Source organism: Acipenser ruthenus, chromosome 12, assembly GCF_902713425.1.
Source record: "Acipenser ruthenus chromosome 12, fAciRut3.2 maternal haplotype, whole genome shotgun sequence".
NCBI lineage: Eukaryota > Metazoa > Chordata > Actinopteri > Acipenseriformes > Acipenseridae > Acipenser > Acipenser ruthenus.
Genome location: NC_081200.1, coordinates 37,586,776 through 37,612,181, shown reverse-complemented (window position 1 = coordinate 37,612,181; position 25,406 = coordinate 37,586,776). Strand labels below are relative to the sequence as shown.

The following is a 25,406-nucleotide window of genomic DNA, read 5'->3' as shown; positions in this document are numbered from 1 at the left end:
AATGGCCAACACAACAGCACGCGAAAGATCGTAAGTCACGTGGCACAATCGTCTGAGGAGAAACAAGAGAAACAGGCGATACTTTTCCTGAGGTAATGATTTTTTATAGCTGTAAATATGATTTAAAACATTCTTAACATAATTGATATTAATTTATAAACGTAATACTTATTCGAGTTTCTAAAGGTAATTGTAATATAGTTGTTTAATTAACTGTTTAAAAAAAACGCACTGCATAAATCTCAAAACAATAACGTATCAACGCAGAATCATCAAGAAAGGGACACCTAAGCTAGATGGCAGTAGCGTGCTGCGTCGGCTATAACACTAGGGACTCATTTTTATATTGTAGTTGGCATATTTTGTGCTTTTCACAACCCTTTTGTATCAACTGTATTCGGAAGGTACAGGCTATAAAGACATTTTTGAGAAATGTGGCACATTCCACAATGCTTATCGGTAATTGTTTATATAAAATACTGTAGCCTGTAAATTATCAGAGGATATTAGGTCAGGAAGACTTTTCATTGAAGGCCCTATTCTCACTTGGTTTATGCGTAAACCAAGTGAGAATAGGGCCCTAATTAATAAATGCCTGGGATAGAAGAATTGGTATAGACACATAGGCCGAATGGGACGAACGATTCACGCTATTTAGCTTCCTTTGTAATGCGTTATTACAGCATTATAAGAATGGAATCTGAATTCTAAGCACAGCACTTGATTATGAGGCTATGTGTTATCCTCTTAGTTTTTTCTTTTTCTTTTCTTCTTGGAAGGTTTGGTTGAAGATGCAGGCATCACTTCAATGGCAAGCAAGATTTACACAAAAGGGTTCATTTCATTTGGGATTTGAGATTATTCCAGTGCTAATCCTGCCCCTTTAGCACTAATATGTGACTTTTTTTTATTGACGGATAGTAGAGAATTGTGCTTTAAATATTTAAAGCTCAATCAATTATTGATGAATAACAGCATGGTGCTAGTTTGATTTTGATAGCTAATGGTTTCTGTTTAAGAAGCCACTTCATTTTTTTATGTGTTTAGGAAGTCAGAGAAGCTGTAAACTCCAAGCCATATTTTATTATTTCAGTAAGATAAATGTATTCTTACTTGCTGTTCTTAAATGGGGATTGTATTGTACTGAGGCTTGAAAACATAGGATCTCAACTATATTAAGATGATCATGACAGTGGAATTTCCCACGATGACTATGTTGAAATCTGTACTTGTTCAGTGTATTGAATTATTATTTTTTTAATTACTTTTTTTTTTTCCAGATGGCAATAAGGTGGTTATAATTTTATGAGCAATGTTTGAACCTGAAGATTACACGATGACTTTGGATAGTTTGTTTTTTGAAAGACCAGTTGTTCAGAAAGTGTGAGTACAAGTTTCATTACACATTTCTAGAGCTGTATATAAATGCCACCAGTTATTTTGGTAACCTTAGAACATCATTAAATATTTGCATTACAGTACTTTGTAGCAAATTCTGTATGTTAGCCAACTAGAAGAAGCTCTCTGGGTACAGGATAGAGGATCCCACTTTATCTGACTGTTTGGCATCGTAAAGCACTTATACCTCTACATTTCGCTTGTAACTCAACATTTGTCATATAGCACTTTGAAGTCAAAACGTTCATGGATAAATGTATTCGATTAAATCACAGATTAACTTTTTCTTTTTGATGATTACATAAGTGTAAGTGTAATTGGCTTCACAAACACCAAGGTAAATCACAAAATGTAAAATAATATGCTACTTTACATTATTTTATTATTTTCTGCCAGGCAATGCTTTGATGTTTTACTGACATATCATTTATATTTCTATAGAACTCCCTTATGTAATGACCAAGGAAGTTGGCAGCTTGCCCCTGCACCATCAATTTCTGAAATACCAGCCACTCAGGATTTACAGAATGAGTTCAAATCTCTCTGGTCTTCAGGTAAGTTTTTTTCCCCCCACTGTGAGCATTGTGCGATCATGAATCACTGTGTTTAAGCAATAACTACAGGGTGCATTGAGTGTGTGAACTGATAACAGTCTTCATAGTAGATAAAATCCGAGATGGAGTCAATGATTTTATGCTAGCGAGAGAGACTGTTGTCTCCATGTACACTGTAGTTGATCATATGATGTGTTTCGTTCAGCCAGGCTGAATTCCTGGAAGTGAGTTCCAAAGTGAAGGAGTTTAAGAACTAAAAGCCCTCGCACCATAGGTGTTCTTGGAATTATCAGATCTCAAATTCTGAATTTGTAGGGAATACATCCTAAGAAACAGTGTAATTTCTTCCTGGACTGTGGCCCTTATGCATTAATCTACTACCTTTTATGAAAAAAAGTAAAATGAAATCCCCCAAAATAATAATCTTATTACGTTAGTAGCAAGTTTTGTTTATCTTGCTCGGTTGACCCAGTTTTCACTGTGAAAAAGATCATTAAAAATCTGATCTAAAATTGTGTGCCTTTGATTGAAGGACAATAAGCAATTCAAAATGTATTTTAAAATTATTTAATTGGGATAACTTGCAATGTGGTGTCATGGGACAGCTTTGCATCCTAAACTGTAAGAACACAAGTTAATAAGCCATAACATTAGCAATGCAATATTACCTTTGTTTTTCATGTTCTTGCTGATGTTGTAGCACCGCTGAGATTTTATAAGTTCATAATGCTGACAGCGCCCCCATTATAGTTAAATAATGCCTTCTATTGATTCCAAAATGAATAATAATAGCCTTAATACCTAGAAAATTGATGATGTATCCTACATCTTTTCCGCTCTCACGTAGGTCAAAATGCTCTTGGAAAACTCGTCAATAGCTTAAATGTGAATTTATGCTTTAATTATTGCCTCAACGAGTTGTAAAATGTTAATGTATCACATTCATGAAGGTTATTTGCTGTTGTAGGTTTCCATTCAGGTTAAAATTAAGTTTAGGCCCCCAGGTTTAAAATATCCTATCCTTTCTTTTTGATTAATGAGTCCAGAGTGACAAGGTGGCAGGCATGTTTCACAGGGAAAGGGGAGGGGCTTTTTTGCCTTTGTTAAAATGTATTTTGGCGAATGCAAACAAACAAGGCCTGTTTTCAAACAAAGAATACAGGCTAAACTATGAAAGAAAATTGTAAACAGATACTACAGATGTATTAATTATATTTTAGTGTAAACAATTAACAGGATTGGGGGACACAGCAGCTTTTAATTGAAATAAAATAGATTAAGATACCAGAGATGACAGGCACATTTTATAGTTACCAAGTGACAAGTAATTATATGACATGACTAGTTTGGTTGTAGTTTGACTCAGAGAGGAAGCAGAAGCACCTACCTTTTTTGTTAAAATAACTCAATGTAGAGTTCAATGTTTATCAGCAACTATTGGTCATTTGTGTCTGTGCTAGAGTAATCTTTCAGTATTTTCTAAATCTTTGCAGATTCTACCGAGAGACCAAAAAAATTCATCCCGCCAATGAAAAAAACAACAGAAAGAGAGAATTCCTTTCAAGAAAAATGTAATCTTCAGAATGATGAAATATATGAAATTGGTTTAGAAGCTACCAGCATTAATTCCCAACAAATACTCAGAAATGAAAGTTCAGACACTCAGTTGCAACAGGATTCAGCACAGTTGTTGGATTTGAGAACTTTACATCCCAGTTCTAGAAACCATGGAGCAAACAATCAGTTTAGAAAAAGGTATTGCTGTACTGTTTTAATCACGTTTGTGTGCGTGTATATATATATATATATATATATATATATATATATATATATATATATATATATATATATATATATATATAAATCCTTTTGCATACCTTTTTGTTTAGTTGTTTAGTGTAAACGATATAAGAGAAGAGCATGGTAGCCAGTATTTGCCTATTAATTATTGTGTTAATAAAGTATTATCCTTGGGTCTGTGTATACAGCAAAGAAAGTACAAAGACTTGGCCAAGATCTATTCAACGATTTCAAGCCCATAAATATCCACAAAGATCTTCATACTAGCAGATTGTGAAGAGGTTACAAAAACAACCAATAAAAAAGAAATTACAAGGATGTACAAAAAAAAGGTTTATAGTTGAGTAATAATGGCATTTTGATATTCTATGGGGATGTACTGTACTTAAAGGGGAAATACTACACCCAACAGGGAATTACCAGACTCTTGCTCTTTAAAACATTGAAATTACAATTTCTTTAATAGAAAGCATGTGTAGATGTATTTGTGTCCTTTTCATATTTACATTTATAAGTCATAGAAAAAATATACTTTTCAACGCACCATACATTAAAAGCTCTATTTGTCTATTTTTATTACAGCTTGTTTAAAACTCCACAGCCAAAGATTCTGAGGAGTTTCGTCAACACATCATCAGGTCTAGAAACTAGCGAGCCGGGTGACAGTTCTAATGTCACATTGTCTGAGTTTATAGATGATGAATTTGTGAAAACCGTTGAGAACATTCAGAGCCCCTTGCATGGCTCGGGTCTTGAACTGTTCAGCACATGTGATTCTGCCACTGCAAAATACCGACAAACCACAAAAACAGCTCATGTCCTTCCTTTAACACCACAACCACTTAACGTACAAGGTGAGATCTGACTAACCGTTTAAAAGTTTCACCAAAATGCATATATTTATTGTAATGCACTTGTAGAATACATCATTGCTGGTGAGAAATCAGATGCGACATCGGATACCCACATTTGATTTTCAGTCTCCCAGAAGAGTATGAGATCTCCCAGACTTAATAATGCTGTTTGGCTTCTGTTTTTTTTTATTATATATATATATATATATATATATATATATATATATATATATATATATATATATATATATCATCTTTCATTTATTTTATTCCTTCAGGTACTGCAGGCCATGTTTCTCCATTTTCACTCACTGTTTTTTTTTTTTTTTTTCTGATCCTGTATACTCAAGGCTGAGCTCCTGCCTGGAGCCTCAGTGTTGGAACATGACAGAAAAGTACATAATTATTTACAAAGCGAGATACTGAAACCCAGAAGACTAAGTTATGGGGACACATGAAAAATATTATTACAGAGTTCATAGTTTCATCTGAGGAGATTTGGTTAGATGGGGAGATTTGTGTTAAGAAATAAAATAGGTCTTCTTAAATGATGCCATATTAATCTGTTTACATGGTTGTGTTTTTAAATAAACATGTTGAAACCCAGTAGATACAGTACTGTGGTAAATTATAGAAGCAGTTATACAAATACAATGCATGATATCACATACATTTTGTTGTTCTATGCAGCCAATTTGAAACAGATTATACTGAAACAGTAAAGTATGGTAGATAGATAATTAGCAGTATACATTTTTGATATTTTTGAATACAGTACTATCATAGCCACTACCATTGTAAGTTGCAATGAGAGCCAATGCCAGTAGGTGGCATGCACCAGCTATTAATATCACTGGTGTGTGTAATATAATATTTCTTAGCAGTGAAGTTTTGTACCTGCTGTCATGTCACCCTAAATATTATTTGAATATGTAACGTGATTTAGCTTTGCAAATATTCTCTGTAATTTAAAATTTAAACTTCAGTAAACATGGCACAGTAAATGCATGAATATTCTTTGGAGCTTATTGTGTGCTGTTTTCGTTTTGCATATGCAGAGATCTGACATCATTAAATATAACATTTTCTAAACTAGCACTTTTAAGAACATGATGTTGCTCCTACTTTCTACAGCATAAGGCAGAAATAGAGACGAGTGATTAGTTATAATTCATGTATCCAAATGGTACTGCATCTTACACTTTTTTTCTAAATGTTTTATCTCTTTCCTTTAGGTGTATCAAGCAAGGGTTCAGGAGTTCTGAGGCCAGTTACTGAAATTCGTATCCTTTTTAATTGTGCTATAATAAACAAAACGCTGCAGGTTATGTCAATACACATTTGTATTACTTGTTTTTTAGTGTTTTGAATGAACCATACTTTACTGCCTTTTGTAATATTTTTATATTTTATTTTGAAGGTATATTAAGTATCTTTTCGTGCATGCATATTCATTTTCTCTACCGAGGATAGTGAAGTGTCCTGGGGATTTAATAATATCTACCCTCCGGATCCTTAAGAAGATGCATTCGGGACTTTAACACCAACATAACAGATGGCATCTCAAGTCTAAGGAAAGCTGCTTCCGATAACACACCACCCTCAAACATTGTGTTATATTAGTGGATTGAGCATTCTAAGAATATGTAGGAATTAAATATGCATTTCATAAAATGTGAGAGTTAGAGATATTTACCATCCTGGGTCTCATCCTGACTTTTTGAAGAATACGCATTTTCCTTGGGTGGGTGCTATTCTCGATGTTAAAACTAGATGCATGTGTGTTTGTTTTAACACATTTCATTTGGGCTGCATAGAGTATGTACATCACAAGGTTTCTTGCACATGCCTAGGGCGTTCATGCTAATGCTTTAGATCTAGAAAGAAACAAACATCTTAACTGTTTCTGTTGAAGACCAATTGCAGATCTCTTGCATTCCTTTGTAGATTAACAAATTCAGGGTATATTTCACATACAGAAGTACCATATTCAATAGTTACAGCACTTACAGGGAATTAACTGTTGTAGAGGTTGTATACAATAAAACATTTTAGCCTTAACTATTTTATAGCTGCACAATTCCGATCTGTTTTTAAGGAGTTTCCATATTTCAATTATATTCAGTCTGGAGCTCTAGATGAAGTAAGTATGAATATTGTTAATCGCAGTAGATGTCTGAAATCTAAAAAAAAAAAAAAAGTATATATATATATATATATGATGCATTTTTCATTGACATATTTATATTTTGTGACTTTTTTGTAGCTTCTTTACACCAATAGAAATTTTGTTATTTGTGCTCCAACTGGTTCTGGAAAAACTGTACTCTTTGAACTCGCCATTATTCGTTTGCTTATGGAAGTCCCACCACCATGGTCCAACATTAAAGCTGTATACAGTAAGTTTTTGCTTCACTCTTAAGTGACTGGTGTTTGAAAGTTACTCCGCTTTTAAATGCATGTTAATTACAGTATGTGTTTAGAATAATGTTCTTTCAAGTTAGACATTAGTAATGCTTGATTGAACCACAATAACAACATATATTATTTTAAGAAGCACATATTCATTTTTTTAACTGGCTGAATCAGTTTCTCTATATCTAGCATCATTTCATAATTTTCAGAGAGCGAGAGAGAAAAAGATAAAGATATCGTGTTAAGATAAACATTTACAGCTAAAAGAAATGTTAGGTTCATTGTAATATTGTTCATTGTATCAAGAATTTATTTACGGTTAATACAATTTTATAAATTTTGTTTCTGTTATCTTTACAAGAAATACCTTGACATAAAAGCTTATGATTTCTCTTTTATTCCTTTAGTGGCACCAATTAAGGCTCTGTGCAGTCAACGCTATGATGACTGGAAACCAAAATTTGGGCCTTTAGGGCTGAATTGCAAAGAGCTGACAGGAGATACAGAAATGGATGACTTCTTTGAGATTCAAGATGCTCAGCTTATCATGACTACACCAGTAAGTGACACTTTAAATCCAGCTCAGGAAATGCAGCAGTATAGCAATGCAAACATAGCTGTTATAATGCACATTAAATACTTTAAGGTTTATTTGCTTCATAGGCTGTAAACCAAGATTATTATTATTTTTTTTGTTTGTTTTACTTTCAAGGAAAAATGGGACAGCATGACAAGGAAGTGGAGAGATAATTGTTTGGTCCAGTTGGTTCGACTGTTTCTTATTGATGAGGTCAGTGGAAAAAACTACATAAGAGAATATGTATTTGTCTCTGTTTTTGCTCTTGCTATTGGTTCGCATATTTATCTTATACAAGATTAGTCATTTTTAATATCCTTCAAAAGTTCTATTTATTGCAAATTATACCAATAATTATTTTTTCTTAGTACTGTTTTCTTTTTTTTTTTTTAGGTTCATGTTGTAAAAGATCCAACACGTGGAGCAACTCTCGAGGTTGTGGTCAGTAGAATGAAAACCATGCATTCCTCCCTGTCATGTGGGTCAGATAATCCTGACTCTAAAGTCCCTATGAGATTTGTGGCTGTTTCTGCAACAATTCCAAATATAACGGATGTGAGTTGTGCACTATATAGTGCCTTCATTGTGATCATATTCTTGTTTATTTTGTTTTCTATAAGAGCATCTATAAATTACCCTTTCCGAATGGGAAGACAGAAATAAAGGTTTCCACCAAATCGTCTTGTCATCCTTGAATACATTTTGTTCTTTATTAATGACTAGCAGTCTTCCACGACATATGCAGTTTAACAGTTGAAGCTTAGTTAAGTGTTAAAGCAGCTATGAAGAACTTCCACTTTGTTACATGTACTATCCATAACTGTTTGGTGCCTAATACACTAAATTGTGTACATTTATAAATCCTTGAACATGATCATGTCACACAATAGATACCTGTTGTACACAAAGTTGTTGAAATATTTTTTCCGTTTAAAGTTGAGTTTGCTTGGGAATGTGTGAGTTACTGTCCCTCACAGAATAAGCTAGGTGTTGTTATTTCCACAGTCTATATAAATGGGAGACAGCATTTAAACAAGTTTATATTATAAAATTAGATATGGACATACTAACATAATCAAGTTTTCAAAAAGTATCATGTGAGCATGCCGAGAACATACTTCGGGCATTGAAGGGTTAATGAACTATAGTACCTTGCTTGCTTTTGGTTTAAATAACATGTTATTATGTGATCGTTTTAGATTTCAGATTGGCTGTCAGATGGTACTGAGCCAGCTACATGTTTGGAAATGGATGAAACTCATAGGCCAGTGAAACTTCGCAAAGTAGTTCTTGGATTTCCCTGCTCTGGCAACCAAACCGAGTTCAAGTTTGATTTATCCCTTAATTACAAAATGGCAAGCATCATTCAAACATATTCCGATCAGAAACCAACACTTGTGGTAATTTGTTTTGCTTTGTCTGTTTTGGATAAAATAAACAGTTATAGACTTCGGTGAACACAAAAAAATGTATTGCTGTTTTATGTTTTCAGTTTTGTGCGACAAGAAAGGGAGTACAACAGTCTGGATCTGTTCTTGCAAAAGATGCCAAGTTTATTATGAGCATTGAACATAAACAAAGGTAATCTTGTTTGTTCTTCTTTTGCCAGCTTTGAAGTTTGATCCAAAGCTGAACTGCAGTACTTTTGGCATTTGTTTGGTTCTTGGCTTCTGCACTCCAAAGAACATACATTTTGTTCTGCTGCCTTTACAATAATAATAATAATAATCTTTGAGGTTCCTTATATTGTAGGTCATAAAGTTTGATTTATAGCTGTTTAAAAAAAAAAATATGCAGGGCAATTACAGATTTAAAATATTAATTTTAACCATTTTTTACAGGTTACAAAAGTGTGCCAACTCCTTGCAGGACTCAAAACTGAGAGGTTTGTATTTATTTATTTTTTATTTCATAATTAAAGTTTATTTTCACCAATTGAACACAATGTTTTGGTTTTACTGTTACTAGATTTAGTGATGTATGGAGTTGGATTCCACCATGCTGGTATGGAGGTATCTGACAGAAAAAAAATTGAAAGTGTTTTTACCCTTGGAGACTTACCAGTACTTTGTGAGTAAATCCCCTGATAATACTATTCTTTAGTATTTCCAAGTTTTGTTATTCCTTTGAAGCCAATGTTACACATTTATAATAAAAACATGTTTAAACCATTAAGTTCAGACATAATCATTTTGTAAAGTTTCGTCTTATTCTATAAAAAATGCCAAAACTGACCTTACTAACCATCAGTTTATTTGAACTATTGAACCTAATATGCTGTCACTGACTGTAATAATAATCATAGTTATAATGGTCTCAAGAAGTGCAGAAAAACAAAAAATGCAAACAATTTACATTCAGGATTCTACAATTCTGATTTCTCAGCTGGATGACAAATATGCAGGCATCAATGTCTGTCCAACTAACAGTATTGCTTTGTGTGTGATGAAGTCACTGGTGTTTATTAAAAATCAAGTTAATTTTAAATACAATAAATTATAATGTAAAATTAACTGATAAGAGAGTGAACTGTTACTCCAAAGCACTCTGTGCAAGATAGGTGCAGTCAAGTAAGATGGATATTGTAAATACTTTTTGTGTTAGAGTTATGAATAGCTCCATGTATAAAAAATGTAAAGCTCCAGACCGCTGAATAAGCATATCTCAGAAGGATGAAATTCGGAACAAATAATTTGTTGCATCTATCTCATTATGTCATGCAGTTACAACAAGCACCTTAGCTATGGGTGTGAATCTGCCAGCTCACTTGGTGGTTATCAAATCGACAATGCATTACATTGGAGGAATGTTTCAAGAGTACAGTGAAACTGACATACTGCAAATGATTGGAAGAGCGGGCAGGCCCCAGGTACTGTGTAGGATTCCGTCAAGAAATATGTTCTTCCCTACTTTTTTCAAAACAACATTTTAAAATAATGTTGATGGTGCCAACTAAATTATTGCACAGTAATAGCCTGGCATTGTTGCTCCTCATTAAAATACCTTTGTGTCCTTCGACATGAGGAATATCTTTTTTCTTTTAGTTTGATACCACAGCTACAGCAGTAATAATGACCAGGTTCCAGACAAAAGAGAAATATACACATCTTGTTAGTGGTGCTGACACAATAGAAAGCAGGTACAGATGTTTTTCTTTCTTTTTCTTTAATTTATTATTTTGTTTATTTTATTCATTTTGAGTAAGAGTATGTGACAGGGTAGCGTCACAGCCCAAGATGTTACCGACAGGAAAGATACCCAGAGACAGAAAGCTGCAGTTTTACATGCAAAGCACACTTTAATTAATAAAAAAACAGGCACAAAATAAACACAGTACAAAGGCCAAAATAAAAGGCTCACACAATATAATACAATACAATACAAGCTGGGCGTTCGCCTTCACTAATACAGTTCCCAATCACCACACAGGTACACTCACCTAAACTCCCTCCCCAGACAAAGGATTTTCTTCCCGCTTTATACAGATAGCCATTCTCCAGTTAGCACTCAATTACCTAATTGGAGAATGGCCACACCTGTGATTGTTGACAGGGACCGCGTTAACCCCATCCCTGCCAACCTTACATTCCCACACATTATTTATACCACACAGGACCATTTTTCTTCCCGGTGCTGGAAAATAGTAATAAATATCCAACTGTGACTTATCCTGCCCGGGAATAGGCAGATCACATTTTTGAGTAGATTGGAGGATTTTATAAACTATACATAAGATATTTTTTTTATAAAGAACTTTATATTGCTTTTAATGTATTCAAAGTAAAAATTAGTATGCTTTAGTGTTTTAAAAAAGTATTCTCAGGGCATCTAAAAATGTGTATCTTGTATTGTATTTTAGCTTGCACAAACACCTTGTTGAACATTTAAATGCAGAGATAGTTTTGCACACAATCTCCAATGTTAAAGTTGCTCTGGACTGGATAAGATCCACGTTTCTTTACATTAGAGCTCTGAAAAATCCCAGCCATTATGGTAAGTTTGCTTTTGCTATCTTAAAACACCAATCTTTTTCATGTGCGTGCAAAATTGTTTCTAGTAATAAAAATGCATTTGTTTAAAAATTTAAAAAAAGCATTTTGGGGGTTGGTAAATAAAAAGAAAATTATATTTGTAAATAGTAATTCATATTATAATTATCTTTTTTTTACACTTTCATGATTATTGGGTTCTTCTTAGGTTTTCCACCTGGGCTGGACAGAGCTGGAATTGAAGCCAAATTACAAGGTATATTGTAACTTTGTCTATAACAAATATAGAACATTCCAGTGATCAACTTTAAAGTAAAAATTCAGAACAGTATAGGTAAAAAATGGTTATCCACTAACTTTGATTTATTTTATGAATATAGAACTTTGTCTCAAGAATCTAAATGCGTTGTCTTCGATTGGCTTGATAACAATGGATGAGGATATCAATTTTAAGCCAACAGGTAATGAATGACTTGTTTAAATAATCAAAGGCAACCATTTTATTACATGTTTCTAACTCCAGCCAATTACAAGTAGACATATGTGTAAAGGGCAGAAACACTACCTTGACTTTATACAGGACAAAACATTTTGGGATATGGACGGTATTGCCACAATTACTCTTAACAGTTGAAGTAAATTATTCTTAAGTTTAACTTATCACATGCATATATACATCACTTTACTATACAGCCCCGTTTAACTTTTGTATAGCCTTTTGTCTAAATTGTATAGATTTAATCTGAAGCATTAAACTGTTCCTTTTGTCACCAGAGACTGGAAAGCTAATGGCACGCTATTGCATTGCATATGATACAATGAAACAGTTCACCCTTGTTCCTGGAACCGGGACATTGTCAGACCTGGTAATTATACCTGTCTGCGTGATATGAATATCAACTGAATTTTCTGTAGAAAAGTACAAAGTTGCATACAGAACAGTTATTTCTTCCATGAAAACAGGAGGTCTATTCAGTTGATCAAAACAGCTCAGCATACAAACACTACCTGTTTAGATCATCATACTGTATACACTTGATGCTGCTACTTTGCTTTTAACAAAATCTTTTGTTTGTAGAATTATTCGCCTGTGGTAGATGCACTTTAACAAACAATGCAGTCAGAACTATGAATGTATATCCAACTATATCCAAGTCTTGGATATAGATAGCACTTGTTACAAATACATTATTTTGTTGGTACAAGTACCGCTGTTGTGGTTTGCTTTTCCAAACAATATATCTCATGACAGATCCATGTTCAGGGTAGATAAATGTCACACAAATTGTTTTAAAAGTTACCAATACATATATATTTTAACCTGTTTTTCACAGCTCACACTGATTTCTAAAAGCAAAGAGTTTTCAGATGTCCAGCTGAGGGTAAACGAGAAGAGAACATTGAACACCTTAAACAAAGACAAAAATAGGATAACCATCAGGTATGGTAATACTATTGGTATCAACTGAACACATAAATGCTACAATAGTAAGATGTATCTCAAGTAATATGTGATTGTTGTATTGTGCAGGTTTCCTGTTGATGGGAAAATAAAAAACAATGAAATGAAAGTTAACTGGTAGGTAAAGACAAATGTAAAGTAAAACAATATATAAATTAAAAATAATACAGTATGTTTTATTATTATTTTGATTCAGTTATGGCATTTTATTAAGTTTTCATGGTAATATGACAAATATATATTTTGGTTCTACAAAGGAACAATTTTGAGCTCTATTATTAAGCAAATTCAAAGGCAAAGGCAATGTTTTCGAGAGCAATATAATATATTTGTAAAATAATTGTAATGGTATAAATCTAGACACATTGCACAACAGTTCTTGCAGTAAAAAATAATCACTTTTAAAGACCACACACACACACGAAGAATACCTAATGCTAGTTTTCCTTACAGCTTAATACAGGCACAGCTAGGCTGCATGGCAGTTCAAGATTTTGGTTTGACACAAGATACAGGAAGAATATTCAGAAATGGAACTAGACTAACAAAATGTAAGATTTAATGTAATTTATATAATTTTTTCTATACATTAACTTTTTTAATGTTTTGAGGAAATACAATGTTTTACAGAATAGTTAAAAGTCAAGATGTTGTTTCTTTGAATTTAAACATTGACCATTTCTTTCTTTATTTAAATTTAGGTTTGTCTGAGTTTTTTGCCCAACATGCAAAGAAGAACTTTTCAGCTCTGCTCAACTCATTGATTCTGGCCAAATGTTTTAGGTCCAGACTTTGGGAAAACTCTCCATTTGTATCAAAGCAACTTGAGAAGATCGGTAGGTGGACAACATTTAATTGACCAACCGTCTAACTCATTTTAATATGTAATTCAACTTGAGTACAGATACTTTAAAGGGTTTATTTTTTGTTTTAACACACACCATTTTAAAGAATAATAGCTTTAGACACATTTAAATTATTTTGGTTTTAGATCAATCTAAGTAGTAGAACATGTTCCAGTTATGTATTTTATTGCTAGTAAAAGTTAAAAAGCAGAAACAATTGTCTACAACCTCACAACATTCTCACTAACTAATAGAAAGAGCATGGCTTAAAAATGTGGCACAAACAACCAAACTAACTCATTATTTCAAACTGGCCTTTTTTATAAAGAGCAATGTGACTGTTTTTAATTCTTGAGTAGGGGCCCATTTCTACATTTTACTTATACTGGCAGTTCAGGCTTTTCACCAATGCCACCATATTTTTGTAGTTAACAGACGTATTAGTCAGCCTCCTTGTACTAATAACTTATGTTTCAATAAGGTTTTCTGCTGATGTTGGCAAGTGCTTGTGAGTTAAAATCCATTCTTGGCATAATATGTAAATATTTTGCTTAAACCAAAAGCAACATGTGGAATGTAATTTCTTTAGAAATGCTGATTAGTGGATTTATGAAAGGCCAACTTGGAGGCAGTCATGTTAGGGCTTCATACACAATGAGCTGTTATATTGGTTTTTACCACTTTCTCTGGTCACATATACTTTTTCACTATCTGTTTTGGCAGTTACTGTGATTAATGTTAAAGTAGAAGTAATTGCTATAGGCTATCACAGTATAAAAAGGTGGTGTTGCTTTATCCTTGGTTTGTCCTGTCATTGTTGAACTATGATAAACTCTTGCTCTACATTTTGAATCCTGATAATAATACCTTTAATGTATAGTGTTGCCAGCTGAGTAATTTTTACAGCTTTCTTCAGCAATGTTCTCTAATTAAAAGTGTTTATGTTTTGTTTTCAGGCACCTCTTTCAGACACACTTTCATGGTTTTGTTTGTGTTTGTTATCAATTTACAGGTGTGACACTATCAACCGCAATGGTAAATGCAGGACTTACAACATTCCAGAAGATTGAAGAAACTCATGCACGAGAACTGGAGATGGTATTGATGCTAAATTAAAATACATATGGTACTTGTTTGTATATATACTGCTGTGTAAAAGTCTTAGACACATTCAGGAGTTACAATACATATCAATGTTATGAGCATCAACAATTTACCCAAAGCCTCCACTAGTGTTTTGCACTATTAATAACAACTTTGACTGTTATTAAAACAGCTTAGTTTGTGTGAGAAGAAACCAAGCTTGTCATTTAGCTTTAATTCACATTGATCAGAATCTTCAAAAACTTGTGATCACAACAATTCGAAGTAAACTATACATGAACAGCTAATATGAAGTGTTGTAGTAGCTAATCCATCACATTTACCCAGTGGTTCTCAACAGGGGCGGGGGGCGCAAGAAGTGTCCAAAATAAAATAAATTAAAAAAAGGAATTTTTTTATTTGTATTTAAAATGTATATGTGACATGACGTTATGTAGATGGTGCGGGTTGATTCTATGGTAGTATTAAAGCAGGTTGATTGTATGATAGTATCACCCCCGCCCCCCAAATGTGCAAAATGTCTAAGACTTTTGCACAGCGGTGTACAAAAAAATTAAATAATAATTCAGTAATTAAATATTGTTTTGTTTTACGGGGGGCGGGGCGGGGGTGGTTTCACATTTTTGGCAATCGTGACTCTCTTTTTATTATTATTATTTATCAGACACCTTTATCCAAGGTGACTTACAGAGACTAGGGGGTATGAACTATGCATCAGATGCAGAGTCACGTACAATTACGTCTCAACCGAAAGACAGAGCACAAGTGACTTGCTCAGGGTCACACAATGAGTCAGTGGCGTGGGATTTGAATCGGGGATTTTCTAGTTACAAGCCCTTTTCTTTAACCACTGGACCACACAGCCTCCTATATCACATTCACACATTCTCCCACTATAAAATTAAGATAGAAGTTAACCCATCTCATCTCAGTCTTCCACTACTGCCTGCAGTCATCTGTGAAATCTGATTAGATGATGCCATTGAAAAAAATAGCGGTACATTACACATTCAAACACCAAAAAATTTCATTTTAAGAGTTACTGTACTTGATTATCAAGTAGTAAAAACAGATCCAAGATGGATTTAGTACTTTAACAATCAAATACTGTACCTGTAACAACCTAGAATTTCTCTCATATATATGAATTAAATAATTATGAATTAATGTGTTTTACAGATTGTGAATAGACACCCTCCTTTTGGAAACCAAATAAGAGAAGCTGTCATACACCTTCCAAAGTATGAAGTCAGTGTAGAACAGGTGACTTATTGGTTCTATTATGACAGCCAAATTACATTAAAAAAAAAAAAAAAAAGAAATCAATGCAAACAATTGATGCATTTTATATAACAACTTAAGTAACATCATTTTAGTTAAAATAATAAAAAAATGAATTTATATTGAAACATATAGACAAAATGTATATATTTTAATGTTTATATAGATGAAAGAATTCACTGCACCACAGAACAATGGAGTAATAAACAAATGTGATCTTATCAAACATCTGCATGGTGCACAACAAAGATGTAGCTGCAAACAATATTTAAATGTTGGAAACACTGTTTTTCAGATTGCAAGGTACAACGCATCAATTGCAGAGATCATTGTCACAGTCAATTTAACAAATTACGAGCAGCTCAGGATAAAGAGAACCGCACCAGACAATCATTACGTTACCTTGCTTATAGGAGATTGTGATAATGAACTGGTTTTTCAGCAAAAACTCACGTAAGTATTATTTTTTTTACCTTTACTTTTTTATTGTTTCATACCCTTTTTTACTTGAATGTTTAGAAAAGTGAAAATGTACTGTATATTTAATTAAAATGTACAATAGTGGTGTAATAAAATGTCTCGCTATTATTATTATACTCTATTTAAGTGATTCACTTCTGCTAAAATCTGGGAGCTGGTCTAAGAAAATTGAAGTCACAAGAGCACTCAAAGGCGAGGAACTGAGTGTGAATCTTATTAGTTCAGAGTATGGTGAGTTAAAATGTTGTTTCTTTATTCAGTGTGTACAGTACATTTAAAATCTGGAAGCTTAGTACACAAGTGAAAGGAATTTGTCGTCCCAACCAATATATCCCTCAGTGGACAGTAGTAGACCACATTACAAAACTCCCACACATTTCAACACAATGCATCAACAATAGGTCTGAGCTGGCAACCTCAAAAAAGAGAGCATAAGAATTGGATGGAATTGCTCGCTCACCCTCTAAGTTGGTACACAGACTGAACTTGAATAGAAGATAGACTCTGATGTTTCCAGAACTGAATAAAAGATTCAAAATAATAAAAAGCTACGTTAATTAGGAAATCAATCATGCAGATAAAAAAAAAAAACATATTCTAGTTTCTTGAAAAAAAATTGGAATTTGGCATTCTACAGATTAATGTGGTATCTGTTTCATTTGAACAGATCATTTTTGAAAGACAGATAATATATGTACAAAAAACACACCGTGCTGCAACTACAATTAAACTTTACCTAATAAGGACTAAGAATATTGTTTTCTGGCTCCCGAGTAGCGCATCTGGTTAAGGCACTCCGCGTGGAGTGCAGGATGTGCCCTATAGCTGGAGGTCGCCATTACAGGTGCAGGCTATTCCACTGCCGGCCGTGGATGTGAGTTCCCAGGGGGTGAAGCACAATTTGCTGAGACTGGCCGGGCACCCGCAGGCCTGCCTGCAAGCGGCCCAGAGCTGCGTGGTCCTCCAACGCTGTAACTCTGAGGTAGCTGCATGGCTGGCCTGCAGAGTGAAAAGAAGTGGACAGCTGACTACACACGTTTCGGAAGACGCGTGTGTTCGTGTTTGTCTCTCCCGAGTCAGCACAGGGGTTGCAGTGGTGAGCCAGGCTTAAAAAAAGAAGAATGTTCTTTTCTTAGTATGTTTTTTATGCCTGAAACCTGTTACTTTTTTGCAAAAACAGCCGTGTGTTCTCATCTGTTACAAATAAAGCATTATTTTATTTATATACTTAATAAACACTGAAATGCATTTACGTTTTTCTTTTTTTCTACTATTGTTTAAGTTGGACTTGACATTCAGCAGAAGTACAGTGCCTTTTACTCTGGGCCAAAGAGATTTGGAACTCATGCCAACATGTGGGAGAAGCCACAATCAGAACATTTACAGGTCACAGCACAGAGTGCTGAAACATATGTGGTTCGTACACCTAGTAAGTTTGGAGCAGTTAACATAAATAATATATTCAGGTACTTAAAAAGGTAGAATAATTGATTACAAATCAATGATCCTACCTTTTTAAGTTCCTGAAATATCCTTTTTTCGTTTTTCTTATTGTTCATTTTGGTACACAGCAGTTTTCCTTTTTCTCAAACTATATATATATATATTCCACTATAGCTCTCCTCTCCAGTCCATATTTAACATGTCTGGTAATCTTCTTGTAAAAATGTAAAACAATGCACACCATCTGTCTTGCTTGACTGGTTGTGTCTTTATTGTTCCAACTATTGATAATGAAAATGATACAGTTCACTTTTATGTGTTAAATAATATTTGTTTCCATGATGTTCGAACCACCTATGACTGCTTTGAAATAGATACACTCCCACATTCAGGCTCACTGCGAATCTACCCTCTTGGATCAAGTTATGTTTAACAGCTAGAAATAACTGGAATGTATAATACATAAACAAAAATAGCCTTGAATGTAATAACTTTTTCAATAGATGGTAATGCAATAGATAAATAGTTATCTGAAGTTCACTGTAGGTCCAGAATTTGAATACTGCCTGCATCAAGATAATCAGATTTAGGGTCTCCACAACCATATGCTTATCATGGAAAAATAAAACTCATTTTTATTCCTGGAATGTATGTACCAATAGGTATTTTATTGCTAAATTACAAAACAAATGGGTGTAAGCATCTACCATACAAGTACATCATTAATCTAAAATAATGTGCCATTAGTTTATACTGTATAGAATGCTGATTCTTGCTAGTAACATGCTATACAAAGTTAATTTTGCAATTTGCAGGATCCTCCAAGGAAATAACCTGTCCTGATCCTGCAAAGAGACAATGCAACCATTACTGTAAAAACAAAGAGCAATGTGGCCATGAGTGCTGTAAGTCTTATTTGTTGGATTTTTACTAATATGACAAATAGTTCTTATTCATTGTAATAATTATTCGCTTTTGATATATGTATGTTTTTATTCAAATGTATATGTAACACGTAGTACAACTAAAAGTATGGTAAACAGTAATTTAGCATTCATCAAATTATATTCTACCATGCCATAATAGATTACATGTGTAACTTATTATGAGAAAATTAAGATTAAATAACAGCATATCAGTATATCAAAAATAAATAGACCATCACTCAATGTAAGATTCAACTCCTTTTTACAGACAATTAATATTAATCATAGTCTATCATTGCAGGACCGATATATACAATTGCGACAACTTACAAACATTAGTTTATAAATGGATAGCCTAATACTGAACGAAAGTAATATTTTGTCTGGATGAACAAATTAGAATGATGCTTTTGGTTGTAAGGAAACAAATCTCTGACTTTGGTTTATATAGGCTCTGTCTGAGCCCAGTGTGATGCTGCTGGGTGCAGATGCTGTTTGGGTGTGGCTACCTTCAGGGACTGACACTCCTGTTCTTTTCCATAGTTTTTCTGGATCTCTGACCTAATTCCCTTCCACCAACACTAAACACATTCTCAGCACACAGGACCCCACCCAAAATGGTTATACAAAGCAGAGGTTTTACATTAATAATTGTAACAATGTATTTTAAAACACACATACGCATTATACAAAGTAAATGTTATATGGGAAATGAAAGCTTATTGCAACATATTGAAGTGAAAAGCTTTAGTTTATTTTCTCCCCTAATTAACAGTTAAGTGCACATTAAAATAACACACCGAGTTAAAATATCTTGTTTGTGGGTAATTAAACTGTTTGAGAATTTCTGAGAAACACTTTTTGCATGTTAATTAGAACATTTGTACACTGCTCTCGATTGGACTGTGTTTGTTGGAGGGTAGTGTATTATATGGAATCACCGATCACTATAAAAATAGTGCCGATAAAAAAGTGGTAACCCACATGGGTAAATAGAGGAGACTTGTGTCAAGGCTGCACTGTATAAAGTATGTACACAAGTGCTGGTTCGACTGTAGCATCACTTCTGCTAAGTATGTTTAAGATCTGGTGCTTTGTCACAAACTTTATGAAACAAACATTCTTCGTTGAATATGTTTTAAGGTAAAGTTGGAGTGCCAGTACTACACAAAAGTGTTACACAGCCACAGTCCAACTTTTCTTCATACCTAAGAGATCTAAAAAGTAGGAATGAAACATTAGCAGTGACACCTGTGAAACGTCTAAAGGTAAAAACTTTCTTTTTTAAAATAAATATTTAAATTGAATTGAAATAGCAACACTTGCTATGTGTGCTGTTTGCATAAGTACAAAAAACTAAAATGCTATGTTAAAGAAATATTTATTACAATTATATTTTACTACTAATACTGTTCACAATTTAATGTACCATAGATGAAAATGTCAGAGGATGTTGATGCTGTGGACCTTCAGCAGTTTTCATATACACGGAAAACTCCTGTGTCTTCTGTAGCAAGGTATACTAATTTATGATCAATATTATAGTTTAATATGCTAAACAGAACTGTATGTAAAAGTAACTTATTGGTTAAAAAGCAGGCAACTAGGAACACTTTGTTACCAAATCCAATGCATTAGAAATTACAATAACAGCACGTTTAATTCCTAAATAAACAAAGTTACATTTTAGGTGCTAATTAGAAATCCAAATAGACATCTCCAATGAAGATGAAAACTTAGCTAGAATATATGACATTATCCCTTGATCTTCTGTTGTACATAACTAATACTAGGAATCAACAGAGAAGCAGCAGAAACAACAAACGTGTTGAACAGGTGCTGTGTTACTGCAGTTATTACATTTAACTTCACTCAAAGCTGTAGATTTGTGTTATTTCACAAATTCTGCTAAAACATGACCACTGAAATCTGAAATCTAAAGATGTTAAACTGGATGAGTTCTAATGACCAATACTATATACAAAGTCAGTAACTAGATGACTTTTAGTATCAGTTATACAGTATTATACGTTGTGTATTTAGTGTATCTGTTGAATGTATGAACTGCTGTGTATAATTTTAAAAATGGTTTCAAATGGTCCTGCCAGATATAATCTACAAGCTGCCAATGCCGCTTAGCAGGAAACAGTTGCAACATACATAAGGTTATCTGTCCTAATTACTGCAAAGGATAAAAAAAAAAATAGTTATTTGAGGCAGCTTTTCTTTATTACCTTTTTTGAAGGCGTGAAAGAATGCCAACTGGTCTACCAACCCAAGCAGACAAATGGGAGGCCTTAGATGATTTTGCAACACCACAGCAGCTGGGAAATGTGGACTATTATGGTGAAGGTATGGTATATGTTTTTTTCAGCCTTTATAGTTATAGATAAGGGCACAAAACCATGATACTTTCCGATCAAACACATACACATTATTGTTACTATTTACCAAAATATTGTTGGTCTTGAGTCGTGTTCTTTAAAGACTATGGGTCCTATTTTGAAGCAAGTACAAGGGTATTATGAGCAATGTAAAACAATTGTAATAGTATAAAACTAGCAAGAAAGAATATTGTCTTGCTTTTAATACCATAATAATGCAACCAATGAAAGATGATTTGAAATAACCTTTTTTTTTCCCCACCGTATACAGATAACGAGAACTACTCTTGTAGTTACCCCAATTGGAATGTCATGGAATATGAAGATCAAATTTCTGTTCCAAGCACTGCAGCTTCAAAGAGTAAAAGTATGTGCAGTGATTTGGTGAAAGTTTCAGTCTGTGTAGTAGCAGGTTCATTGCACTGTTTGGTCCAATGAATACAAAGTGTAAAGGGCTGGTTTAAGATGTTGGATTTCTTTACATTATATGAATAAAAAGTGACTTTAAATTGAGTTTTTTTTAATGTGTACCTTTGTTTAAAACAGATAATGACAGAGGCCACTGCATTGATTATCATAATTGGAATATTAAGGGACTTGAAGATCAGTTGCCTGCACTAGACACTGCAAAATCAGAAAGTAAGAGTGTAACATTAAATTGGACAATATAATGTAGGAGTATATTGGATGTTCCTATTACTAAATATTACTGTGTTTCTTTAGAAATGCATAATAACACCTCTTTGTTAGGTTTGGTGTAAACTAACAATTGTTCTTTTTGGTTTTGAAGTTATATTATTATTTTTTTTCATTTCAGAATTTTCAGTGTGGAACAAATCCATAAATGGAAATCTAAGGAATCCTACCCTGGGCACTCAAAACAAAGCTGCAATGAATTTTGTCAAGCAAAGTATGAGTGATGCTGATGAAAGTGGGTACCTTTCATCAGACACTTTGAATGTGACATTTGATCTAGGAGTAGATGATTGGGATGATTTTGATGATGAGAGTTTGGTGCATGCAAGCAATCTTACAACTGCAGAAATACCAAAACCAAAGCCAGAGAGGCCAGAAGGTAACATTTTAATCTTCGGGGTGTGTTTTCCGACAATCTTTATGTAACCCTTTAAGGTACAATGGACATGTGTACTACCAAAAAAATGATGCTGACTTTCTTATTTTTGCAATGACGTGCACGAAACAGGGTTTAAAATGTACTGACAGGTTGGATCTGGTCATCCAAATGGTCAGTTTCCTTGTGTCATTCTAAAATGCATTTTAAGAAGAAACCATTTGAACAACTGCTCAGTTCTTTGTGTACCTTAAGGGGTTAAACTGCAACCAATATTTATTGTATTCATGGCTGCTTAAACGTGTCAGTAATGAGTATAATTTCAGGTTTGTTTAAATCATTGTTCTTATTTTCTGTGGAGATGCTACGCTGGGCTCACTGACCAATATAATTGTACCAAATCATGTGAGAAGGTAAATCAAGAAAGTTTTTACAGTTCAGAATTGCACACTGCCATAATAATTTTACTTTTCAGATTTTTAACAAAAGGTTGTACCCTATTAAAAGTAATCAAAAGTTAGTTTTAAAATCTTTTTTTTTGTATGCAGGGTTTTCATCAACATTATTCTCAAAGGTTGATAAGGCCAAACCAGCATTAGAAGAATTTCACAGAAGTGGAACCTATAGGCAAGTGTAATTACAGTAAAAGATAAACTAAATAAAACATACTAGTAATTTATTAGTAGTAGTAGTCATAGTCATAGTCGTATTATTATTATTATTATTATTATTATTATTATTATTATTATTATTATTATTATTATTATTATCTCATTATTTAGCAGATTTACATGTTAAGTAACATACTAGTTAAATTATACAATTATAAAACTGGAATGACAATGAGATTCAATATTCTAGTTTAGAAAACAGATCATAATTGAATAATAATTCAATATTAAAACATACTAAGGTTGTTGATGATAGTACAACTATATTTACCTGATTTGTCCATTTTTCTTTTATATATATATTTGTTTAGGACAACCGCTAAAGACAGTAGTGCGGTACAAACGTCATACAGTTCTGCTGTCAGTTATTTGCCACCAGACTTCAGGAGATTCTCAAATGAAACAACTGTAAGTCAGTGGTCATATATAGTACATTCTGACAGAATAGCTGTATACCTTCTACACCGTATTAATTTTGTACATTCTTTTAGGGCTGTGAGTTGGGATAAACAGCCAAACAATGCAGTCTTGGTATTAAAGCAATCATATTTGTTAAGTTAGCATAAGAAAATCTTCTGATCTTGAAGTGTTTAAAACCACGTACAGTACTTCTTTCACTAATGAAATATACCGCGTGCCTGTTATTGAGTTGCAGCATCTTGTTTTCAGTGGAGTCCTGCTAGGTAACCCAGATTAACATTCTGTGCGGAATTGAAGCTCTTGAGAGTCCAATGTCAGAGCAGGAATTCAAGCCCTGGACCTTTTCTTAATCCTTTACTCAATCTCTACAACCCTCCAGAAGTCTCAATTGATATACTCTTACGCTGTATATTGGAAAAATAAACTACACTATATAACCTCTAGTTAATTGGGTTCTGTTTCTTCTTAGAAATGTTACACTGAAATGTATGGAAACAAACCAGCATCTTCATACTCCAGAGAAAATGAAACAAAACTGTCTACATCAAATGGGATGTTTGATTTCTTTACAAAGCAGAGTAATGTGAAGAGTGCTTTGGAGGTCAATGGCAGGTACTGTAGTATGCAGATGTTTTCTGGAAAGGAGATGTCGTAATGAATATTACTATTCAGTTATGAATTATCAAAGCATGGAGTTATCAATAGCTTGTCCAATTATTTTTGTTCAATGGTAGCTTGCCTCAATTAAATAAATGCTTATTCTTTAATGTAGCAGGTATACAAGTATATCATTAAATTGACATTAATGAGCTAATAACCTACAGACTTAAAAAAAATGTTTTAAAAAAACTGCAGCAAACATTACACTTTATATAAATCTGTTTTGCAGGCATGAAGAGGAAGACAAATCAAATGATGTGAATGCATTCCTTGGAATATTTGATGGAATATTTTAACATGTTTGACTTTTTTTAAATTGAATTGTTTGAAACTGCACAGTTGCCAACATTGTTCAAAATAGTATTTCATATTTGGATTTTAACAAATATATTTTAATTATACACTACAATTAAACTGCATTTTCAAGTACACTGCGGTGTGTTTAAAATTGCTGATTGATTTATTTATATTACACTGTGCACCTCAGACAGGTAATCAGAGGTAATATGCATATCAATTTTCATGTTTCAGGAAGTTTTCCTTACTACACTTTGCAAACCATTCATTACAATGCCACAAGAGAGCCATTGTAATGTGATATTTAATTAAGGTTTTTTTTTTTTTTAGCTTTTTAAGTAGAATTAGCATCTTTGTAAGATTGTTTAGCTAATGATCTCACTTCTTTCTACTGTATCTGAATATATATTTAAAAGCTAAATGTATACAACGTAGTAATCCAAATCAATAAATAAAGTGGATGTTCTGCTCCTGTATAAAAGCAAAACTTTACAGTTCTTTGTTGATGACAAATAGAAATATAATTAAAAAAATATTTTATTTCACAAAGTCTTGTTTTGTTTTTGTTTGTTTTTTTTTTTGGGGGGGGGGGGGGGGCAGATGTTGTTGGTCCACTGAACTACATTTAAAATAGAACCCTTGCTCCATCATCATTACCTGGTCCAGTTCTCTCTAGGGGAGCTTACCATTTTGTTTTTATAAACCGTACACACACACAGGTTACAAATTCAAGGATCAGGACAGAAACTGATTTTTTGACAGAAGGCACAGTAG

General features: G+C 33.4%; 1 protein-coding gene across 1 annotated transcript; it reads left to right on the top strand.

Annotated features, from left to right (window-relative positions):
- The first annotated feature begins 1,297 nt into the window (after nucleotides 1–1,297).
- Nucleotides 1,298–25,110, top strand: hfm1 (helicase for meiosis 1). The gene is made up of 40 exons (XM_059034160.1): nucleotides 1,298–1,383; nucleotides 1,840–1,952; nucleotides 3,446–3,707; nucleotides 4,335–4,606; nucleotides 5,842–5,889; nucleotides 6,679–6,749; nucleotides 6,873–7,005; nucleotides 7,429–7,580; nucleotides 7,734–7,811; nucleotides 7,992–8,153; nucleotides 8,798–8,998; nucleotides 9,091–9,179; nucleotides 9,440–9,483; nucleotides 9,567–9,668; nucleotides 10,322–10,467; nucleotides 10,643–10,737; nucleotides 11,458–11,591; nucleotides 11,796–11,843; nucleotides 11,968–12,048; nucleotides 12,362–12,453; nucleotides 12,922–13,028; nucleotides 13,119–13,166; nucleotides 13,503–13,600; nucleotides 13,751–13,885; nucleotides 14,907–14,992; nucleotides 16,178–16,261; nucleotides 16,575–16,732; nucleotides 16,887–16,990; nucleotides 18,042–18,188; nucleotides 19,018–19,107; nucleotides 20,272–20,396; nucleotides 20,563–20,645; nucleotides 21,374–21,480; nucleotides 21,784–21,879; nucleotides 22,059–22,151; nucleotides 22,330–22,587; nucleotides 23,133–23,211; nucleotides 23,498–23,663; nucleotides 24,145–24,287; nucleotides 24,565–25,110. The coding sequence occupies exons 1-40, from the start codon at nucleotides 1,313–1,315 to the stop codon at nucleotides 24,629–24,631; spliced, it is 4,668 nt and encodes a 1,555-aa protein (XP_058890143.1). The 5' UTR covers nucleotides 1,298–1,312; the 3' UTR covers nucleotides 24,632–25,110.
- Nucleotides 25,111–25,406: the final 296 nt, after the last annotated feature.